This window comes from Acanthisitta chloris, unplaced genomic scaffold (genome assembly GCF_000695815.1).
Source record: "Acanthisitta chloris isolate BGI_N310 unplaced genomic scaffold, ASM69581v1 scaffold3476, whole genome shotgun sequence".
NCBI lineage: Eukaryota > Metazoa > Chordata > Aves > Passeriformes > Acanthisittidae > Acanthisitta > Acanthisitta chloris.
In genome coordinates, this window is record NW_008676384.1 from 250126 (window position 1) to 260140 (window position 10015).

Below are 10015 nucleotides of genomic sequence, written 5' to 3' on the forward strand. Positions count from 1 at the left end.
TGATCTCTAAGGTCCATTCCAACCCCTAAAATTCTGTGATATGCCATCAGGAATGTGCATTCAAGATTATCTACAAAGCAAGATAGTAATTTCTTGCATTTCTAAGTAAAAGAAAGAAAGAAACATAAATTGTTAACTGAAGAGGCATTTCCTAACTATTTGTAAATTTTTTCTCCTGAAATATTTTATAAAGATAATGATTATGATCTAAAACCATTAAGGATTTGACATTTCTTCCTGAGAACGAAATCTGAATTAACTCACTGAAGGTATTACAGAGATTTATTAGGCCTTCAGGTTCCTCATAGGTGAGAGAGAACTAGGCTAACTGAGCTACTTTGAATAACCACATCTACTTCATGTGATCAAATATTATAGAAACAGACTTCCCACAATGGAAAATAAGGCAAATCATCTCAGGAACATAATGTGCAGGTTGTGTTTTGTCTGACTTCATAGTTAAAGTTGATCACTTCATGACTGTGCAATTTTTAGGATTCTGATCTACAGCTAAGAAAAGTGATATGCAACTAACTGACAAAGGTAAACTAATTGCAATATTCATTTTGAATTAATGAGATCGTTAAGAAGTCATTGGTCAGACATTTTTGCATAGCTGGTGTAGAATTACAGCTGTTTATAAGAATGAATAGAATTGGAGAATTTCAGCAAGGAATATTTTCAGTTGTGGTCAACTCATTTTCAACAGGTCAGAGGGTGTTGAATAAACACACACAAGTGTTTTATCAAAATTCAAGTTTCCTCTTACATGTTGCCAAACTGACTCCACTTCTTATAACATGGACTAAGGAAAATGTTACTTACTACAGTTTTCTTCATCAGAATTATCTCCACAATCATTCTGGCTGTCACATCTCCAGTGGTCTGGAATACAGTTGTTGTTTTTGCACTGGAACTCATGAGGCCCACAAGTTTTTTTATCTGTAATTAAGACAAATATAATATTTACAGCATTGCAAACAAGCACTTTAAATGGTAAAGAATTCTATTAAAGACATGAAAATATTGCTGGATACATTTAAGAAGAAGCAAACATAATATTTAAAATGTCACTTTCAGGAGTAATTTGTTTCTCATACCACATTCTTTGAGCTTCTATTTATTCATTCATACCAAAAGAGACATGCTTTTAAATTTGATGATAAAATTAAAATATGGACTGCATACACTGTAAATTAAAGTAAAACCCACAACATTCAGATGCAATTACAAGTTAGTTCAAAGAGAGAGTATTATGCACTGAATCTCAAAAGCTGCATTAACTTTCCTGGAATTTATCCGTAAGACTGCTTCACAAAAGATTAAATCACAGCAAATCAGAAGAATATCAATTTGAAAATGTACAAAATACGTATTTCTCTGAAGTCATTTTTGCATATATTAATTTAAGACTAATCATACCTGACAGAAAAATTTGCACTGTGGTTTAAATTTTCACCTACTGAGGCACTGGATTGGAAGTCTGCTCATACAAGTAAAACATTATAATGCTAACTGAGATTAATTTTCTTCATGCTGTAAATTTCCAGCAAGCTTTCCTGTATACAGAGTGGCACTGGAGAAAAAGCCTCTTGGAGATCCATGAATATCCTGAACACCTCCAGCAGGAAGGAGCTGCCTCTGTGTTTTTATGAGTAATTCTTGACTAATTCTTTCCATTTCTAAGGACTGAGATGAAGTGAAGTAAATTAAAAAGTTATCAGTGACATTTTATTTGGGAAAAAAAAAAGAAGCTTGCTTTGTAAAAACCTCAATGACATATTTAAAATTACTTGTCACTGCGATGATATTTCAATAGAAATTTTGCGAATTTTTTTTTTAATCTACGTCAGTGCAGCTTCATACTGCTATCATGGCAACTCCATGGCTTCTGATAATGGACAGAATGAAGGAGAACTGAAATACCAGTTTAAATCAACCTGATTTCTCAACCTGTGAAATGGAAAGGACCACAAATTTTAGGGATTAGATTTGATGCTGTGGTCCAAACTGCTGCTTTTTCTGCTCTGTTTTAGTTGTGGTTCTGGAGGAGTGATAAATTAAAGCTACTTTTGAATATCAGGAGGGTGAAGGTAAATGGTGTTGCAGCTCAGGTGTGCACACTCCAAAATTTGCTAAGTACAGTAGTGCCTTTTGAGTTTATTCCTTATTCTTTGATTTTTGATCCTAAGTAGTTTTCTCTCAAAATACTTCTTCCTAGGATGTTTTTCATGATGACAATCCAAGACATTTCAAGAGTGACATATTAAATACTTGCATGGGCAAGCATTTAACAATAGTTAACATACAAAATATCAAAATATTCCCCCCCAAAACCACGACACTATTGTATTTTGATTCTGTCACTTCTCAAAAGACAAAGTTTCAAACCCACAATCCATCCTATATTTATTAAAGGATTTCTCGTAGTCTACAATCTTCCATTAACTTATTTGCCCACAAAATAAGTTCTAAATACTAATGACAGGTGTTGTCATGGTGACATGTAAATATCTTATTTATCCTTCCACATTCAATAGAAACACCAAGATTTAATCAGTCACACAGAGAATACAGAGATGACATCCCTTCATTTAGCCACCTGCTAGGATGAAGAGAACATCTTTTCTTACTCTTCAAAAAGAGTTATGTACTTCTCAAGGATGGTAAATCTATTTCCTAGCATTGCCTCTTTACACATTTGAAGAAAAGCTGGAGGTTTGTTGGGTTTGGGTTTGTTTTTTTTTAAATTTATCCAACTGTAGCTTAACCTTATGATTACTACTTGAATGTTAATCTTTCTCTTCTTACTCTTTTTCTACCAAACAGAAAAAAAATTGTAATTATTTTTTATACAAAATATTTTGCATGTTTGTAAGGCTCTCTCTTCTTCACAAATCTGAAAACTTCACTCTTCTTCTGGGTTGACTGATCTCTCCTAGCAGCTTACAATTGACAATGTCTTACAAACCAGGTTTGCTTGTCTTATGTTTCCTTCTTCACATAAATGAGAACAGAGGGAAACACTAGGATATTAGAAATAGCATATAACTAAAAGGAAAATTTGGGAAAGTTGCGTACCAATTATTTAATCTTTGAGATTAATCAATTTACTCAATTCAATGGAAAACAGTGGAAGATCTTACTGGTTTTGTATTGTGGAACCCTAAAAGCACACATGGGCCTACACACATTTTGTCACTGCTGTATCCAACACTAAATTGATTTCTTTTTTTAAAATGAGACTACCTCAAATGTGAAAGTTCAGATATGAATGGGACAGAGGCAAAGTAGTAAAGTACTGATAACTCATTTGTCATATTTCTCCCTTCAAATTATTATTAAGAGATTCACTGATCTACTGTAACAGGCAAAGGCCTTTTTCAGAAATTTATGTGGTTGCCTGAGGTAGCTGCTGGTTGCTTGGGGTTTGTCTTTTGTGCACACCAAACTAGGATTCTACTGCAGAAATACTTCTAAGTGAGCATGAGGAAAAGAGGCTGAAGGCTTAAAGTGGAAAAAAACCCCAACAAAACAAGCCCCAAAATTCATATTCACCCTAAAAGAATTTTGATTCAGATATCAATCCCTATGAATGAAAACACTGTTTTGCCACTAATTACACTACATTGCCATTTGGGGATTTTAATTCCATATATTTTCCCATCTGCATGTGCATGAAAGGGATAAAATCCAAAATGAAAAGAGACTCATGTTTGATCAAGAATCAGCTAACTATTCTAGAGCTTGGCAGGTTGTCCCCAATGCTGGAAATTTTAAGCCTCTTGAAGGAAGTTTAAGTTTATATAATGCATCCCTCAAATGCCTTAAAGAACATACTCTTCATCATCAGGAAAAAAAGAAGCCTACTTTGAATCTTAAGGCTAAAAAGAAAATTAATATTAAAAAAAAAAGTGAAGAACAGAAAGTAGTCACACTAATGTTGACACATTATGCTAATAAAGACCTGAAATACATATAACCTTCAAAGCAGATTATAATCACTTTCCAACACCACACACAGCTTTCCTCAGATTCTAACTCAAACTCACCCATTTCTGATGGAAAGTATTAAAGTTGAGAGCAAGGATTAACATAATCTAACGGCTTTCTTTAATTGCCTGGACAGTAAGCATGAATTAACTACCTACTGTTCTCTGAAAAACACAATACACTCATTAATAAACATGTATTTCCTAATTCTGCTTCAACTCTCTGAGTTGCAAAGTAACCACAGAAGACTAAACACATTTACATTACTTCTAGCAAATGTACTCAATAGAATATCACCAATAACACACAGTAGCAGATGTTGACTGAGCAAAATACATATGGCTATGCAGCACTTAAGCAAAAAGAGATTACCCTTTAGATGAGTTTTGCATTGTAAGCATTTTAGAAATGAACTCTAAACAATAACAAGTTAGTACTACATCAACATATGCTGATCTTTTTTATACTCAGCTTGCAGCTTTAGAATTTAATTCTATCAAATTTTGTCCATAAAAATAACAATCTTTAGTCTGAAACAAAATGCAGAAGATCAAAGCATGTTGAAACTACTGCCATAATAAGGTCATTTAAATATATTTCAAATACTAACAATATGGAAAACTTTAAAATGTGATTAAACACACCCTGTTCTTGCCAAGGCTTAGCTGTTCTATGTGTAGGCAAGCATGTGTGGTACAGAAATTGTGAATAGGGGTAAATTCTTCTGTCTCCTCCAAGAGAAAAATTTATATGTAGCTAGGAGATTGAAAATTAAAATGTAGGTGTTTTTTTCAGGGAGGTGTGTGATTAAGCTGTGCATCATCTTGTTGCAGCATGCTGTGAAAACTTCACAGAGGTAAAAAGAAAGTGAAAACCCTGAAGACTTATCACATACAGAGACATATTTGACTCATGACATCTCTAATTCTCAAATTGTTAGAAGCTGGAAGAGCATCTCAGGGAAGTTCCACTGCAGGCTCATTTTGCTCACATATTCTTCCCTAGATACTCAGTTTCTGCCACTGACAGAGACAGGATAAAAGGCAAGATGAGTCTTAGGTATGTTCTATAAAAGCCCAGAAGAGGATATAAACCATCTCTATGGCAAAAATTCATCTCCTTTGCATTCACAGTTTGTTCAAGCCAAAAGATTTCTTGCACTGTAACAATCCTCCAGTGGATAGGATCAGTTAGTTTCCCATTGTGACAATTCAAACAATAGTCTTGGATTTTCAGTGTTGAGGAAGAGTTAAATTTCCTGGGCATATTTTCCACCTTCAGCATTTTCATATACTGCTCGTGCCAATTGCTTGAAACATATCCATGGAAATTAGTTGTTTCTCAGTGCCTTGTCCTTGATTACAACCTGTAGTTTTGTTATTCTGCTGTCCAAGAGATAACATAAACTTCTCCAAGCTCATGTGTTTCATCAAATCATTTACTGATGTGTGGATTAATAATGGTGAGACTTTTGAATGTTCCATATGATAATTTGTCTTGTTCACCTTCATCTTGGAACATCTTTCTATATTTTCCTTGATAGACCTGTCTTGAAAATTTCATGTGTTTTTCTGCACACGGTTAGTGTGTGTCTTGCACTGACATCCATATTCAGTGATTTTCCAACAATACTGATCCACTCATTCTGCCTCTAATGATCTGTAAGCCATTTTCCTGGCAGCATATTTATATATGTTATTTTCTCTCATTTGCAACAAAAAGAACTGACTCAGTACTTTCAAACAGTGCAAGCAATGACTGAGAACAGCTACCACTGCTACTACAAAATGTAACCTCTTCTTTTTTTAATCTCTTCTTTTTTCACAAGTGATAGTTAATAGTAAACTAGGTCTAAAAGAACCCACCTCAGTGGGGTAGAACACTGTGTTCTGGATATTGTGTCAAAGCTAACAGAAATTAGGGTTTGGTAATGCTCAGATTTAATCCTTGATCTTCTCCATAGAGAATTTTCTTCCTCAAATGATCACATTTAAGTACAGAAGTTCCATAAGTATTATGGGTTCTTGGAGAAGTCCTTTGGGCATGCAAAGTTTGTGGAATGGTATGTTAAGGCACATAATTCCCTGGAGCTCACAGCGAGAAGCACAGGTTTGTCATGTCAAGTTGGAATCTGCTCTGGACCCTTCTACACAGTCAGTCTTAACTAACAGGATTTGCAAATTATAATATTTTCACTGTTTATGAACTACAGCAGCAACAAAGTATGCAGACCGAATTGCCAGAAACTGGGTAACACTGTGAGAAAAACAGAGAATGTTGTTGTGTCCTAGGAAAGTCACTATATTCTCTCTCACTATGCTTCTTTGATTGCATATTCCAAATGAGATACTCATTTACAGCTCCTGCCAATAAAGTAGTAGTATAATATGAAATTTATAGACTAGTCATACACAGATTACGTTTCAACAAGAACTGGATGAGCCAGACACACTTATCATATCAGACAGGTATTACCATACCCTGAAATGGGTCATAAAAAGTGAGATGATTATTTCCTTTTGCTATCTTTTGCAAAAATGTCAAACTACAGCAGCATATTCAAAGCCACCAGCATACTCACCACAGTTAGCTTCATCTGAGCCATCAGCACAATCTGGGTCTTCATCACATACCCACAGTTTGGAAATGCAGTGCTTTGTTGTTTTACACTGGAAATGGTCTGGAGAACAACTGTTTTCAGCTTTAAATAAAAAGAATTCCAAATCAAAACTAGAAATTTCTGCTCATATTCAAAATATTTGTTTTAAAGAAAAAATATATTAAGGATTCAACATTCAGAAACTGGATAGCTTCAGCATCATTTATGTAACATCTGTAAGAAAAGAGCATTCAGGTTTATACTGTTTATAATTTTGTTATTTTCTTATATATTATTTTAGCTATAACAGGAAGGTAAAACAAATATAGAAACCAAAGTATCTGTTGTGATATTCTTTTAACAATGAATAGACTTCACATGGACACAATTCAACCACTTCAGCAAAAATCATACAGATTTTTTTTTCCCTTCATCTAATTATCAAGTCTGAAAGTCAGTTTGAAAGACTAAGGCAGCTCTCGATGCTTTGGTCAAAAATGGAATCAAAACTATGTAGAATTTCTGTGAAATTCTGTGTTCTCTGTTAAATTGGATAAATAGTGAGAAAAACAAGGTTGACAAATATTTCCCTTTATCAGTTTAGCAGAACAATTTTTTGAATGAATCCTACAGCAAGGTAAAGATGGAAAGATGCAGTTGACCTTCAACCTATTCTTTTAAGATGCTCTAAGTTAAAGCTTAACTGCATTAACCTTAGAACAGCCACTTGGCAACAAGATTTTCAGTCTACTCATGTGATTGTGGATGGATTTGCTCATGTGCACATATGCCAGATCTTACTATTCCTTAAACTTTTATAGCTGAGACTATAGAGACAAGATGAATAAAGGACATTTCTGGACTGGACTGTGAATAAGCTACTTGTGATCAGATGCATAAGGATTTCTTTCAAGATAAGCATATGTAAGAGAACCTCCTAATCAATTCAGACTGAATTCAACACAGGTGGAAAACAGCAGGATCTATTCTCTGATAAAGTTTTTCCATGTGAATGTTTGTTTACTTTTACCTAACTCCATAAGGATTCTAACAAACTTCCTTATCCCTGTAATAATTTGCTACTTGATGCTATTGTTCTTGTTTCTTGGGTTTGGCAAGGAAAAAAAAGTTGGTTTATTCTGTGTCATGTTTCCATATATAAATTTACAGTGCTGGAATTTAAAAGTGTATCAATTAGGCTATGCTGCTAACTATGCTTGCCAAAAAAATAAAAATCTGTTTCTCAGCTAGGACACCTTCCCAGAGCATTTCTAAGCGCTTTACAAGGCATAATTTACCTCCATTTTACATATGGAAAGCCTTCAGTATGAAATGTGACCTTGAAAAATCACCTGATATATAGAATGAAACAGAGGCAGAGCTGAAAAAAAAAAAAAAGTGTGTATTTTATGAATCCTAATCTGGTGAAATTAGAATGAAAGACAGAATCTCAGCTGTAACTTGTTTTGTGACAGGAGCCCAAGTCAATATGAACTTTGTGGCAGATCTGCTTAAAACCCTCCCTTTTTGTTACCTTCCCAAAGGCAACTGAAGATTTTTCAGAAGCCACAAGCAAAGTTCTATTGAAGTATAAGTTACAACACTTAACTGCCCTAAGAGAGAAGCTAACAAAGCCAGAACAGAAACAAAAAAATGTATACAATTAACCTCCCCCATTCTTCACTGCTTCTTTGCAGGGGGGTTGAAGCCTGAGTTTCAGATAACTCTATTCTTCACTGTTTCTTTGCAGGTGGGTTGAAGCCTGAGTTTCAGATAACTCAAAAACTTGCTCTGTGGCACAGCAAACTGTCCTGTCCCTGTTAATCCCTAGGATGTTTTCAACTCCATCACCACTGATCCTAACCTTAGCCTTATCCCTGTGGTCCCTGAGCACTGCTGTGCTGCAGACTCCACTGGTTTAATTTCTGCCAGCTACACCTCAAGGTTTTGGGAACCTTCCATATACTGTGTGCAGGTCTTTATAAGGAAAAATCAACTCCCTCCATCTTTCACAGGAATTTACCTGACCCCATTTAATCAGTTTGCAAAGCAACATAACATGCAAACCAACATATAATGCTGCCTGTCAGAGGCTACAGCTCTCCTGAGCTGTTTGGAAGACAATCATTAAACATGACCATCAACAAAACCTTTTCATCCTTATCAACCCTTCCCTTGGAGAAGGATATGTTTTTTGCAGAAATGCAGTGCATGAAAATCTCAAGAAACTTAACACAGAAGCCAAGAATAAGCACCTTAGATCAGCACTAGACCCAAGTAATGAAATGAGTGAAAGACAGAGATATATTTCAAGACAGCACCATCATCTTAATTACAGAATGATCAAAGACATGAGTTATTCAATGCATTTCTATTCTAAATTGGAAAATATTTTCTCTACTTATATCTAACAAATATGGAGTGAAAATGAATTTATGAAAAGTAAGATACATTAAAAGCTGAGCAAATGAAAATCCAGTTATGTAGGCAAATTAATAAAGAACTCCTCAGAGGAAAAGGAATAGAAAAGGAAAAAAATCATTCAAAGGAAAAGGATGTAAAAGGAGCCATGGATCTACAGCTTTTCCAACAAAAGACACTGAAAAATATCTTTTGCCATTGAAATGAATTGCTGCAGGGCATGGCAGATAAAAGACTCAAGAAGATGAGTCATTTGTGAGGTGGTTAAGAGTAAAATAGGTGTTTCAGCCTAAGCCAAAAACCTAATTTAATGCCTGAAATTGTTTACACCCCCCTCTTCTTTGCATAGACTTTAAAAATGGTATTTTAGTTTGTTCTCTCGTATATGAAGCATCATATATCAATCAATCCTGGGCATAACTGGTTTGCATGTTCCAAAATTATTTTATATTGAGGACATTTACAGTATTTTACATGTTTTATTCCATTTATTTGCTTAAAACCAGCTACTGATGCCAGAGGAAAATTCTCTAAACATAACTTACGACAGTCTCTTTCATCTTCTTCATCACCACAGTCATCCTGCCCATTACATCTCAAATTTATGGGAATACACTTCTGGTTCTTTGTGCACTTGAACTGACCTGACAAACACACATGGGTGTCTGTAAATGAAAAGAATAAAAACAACAAGTTAAAAAGATTAGAAAATTCAAAACTCAAAAGGTAAACGAAAAAAATAGTTTACTGATAGAATTTGAAGCATAGCATTTAAATCAGTTTAGCAGGTTTCTCAAGTCAGCAATGTATATAATCACCTACCACAGTTCAGTTCATCAGAATTGTCCCCACAGTCATTCTCTCCATCACAGATAAAGGCTGGAAGAGCACAAAGTCCAGTTCCACACTGAAAACGTCCTGGCTGACATCTGAATTCAGCTGAGAAAAAAGAAAACTGCTTATGAATACTATCAGAGGAATGGTAAAAGTATTGTAGAATCA

At 34.8% G+C, this 10015-nt stretch overlaps 1 protein-coding gene across 1 annotated transcript in view; it reads right to left on the bottom strand.

The window, feature by feature from the left end:
• LOC103803548 (low-density lipoprotein receptor-related protein 1B-like) overlaps positions 1–10015 on the bottom strand; it is a gene marked incomplete at its 5' end in the record, with an annotated part of 112688 nt that overhangs the window by 71338 nt on the left and 31335 nt on the right. Inside the window, 4 exons of the mRNA XM_009076113.1 lie at positions 826–942; positions 6575–6694; positions 9559–9678; positions 9836–9952. Coding sequence (XP_009074361.1) covers positions 826–942; positions 6575–6694; positions 9559–9678; positions 9836–9952 — 474 coding nt within the window. The remainder of the gene's footprint in view (positions 1–825; positions 943–6574; positions 6695–9558; positions 9679–9835; positions 9953–10015) is intronic.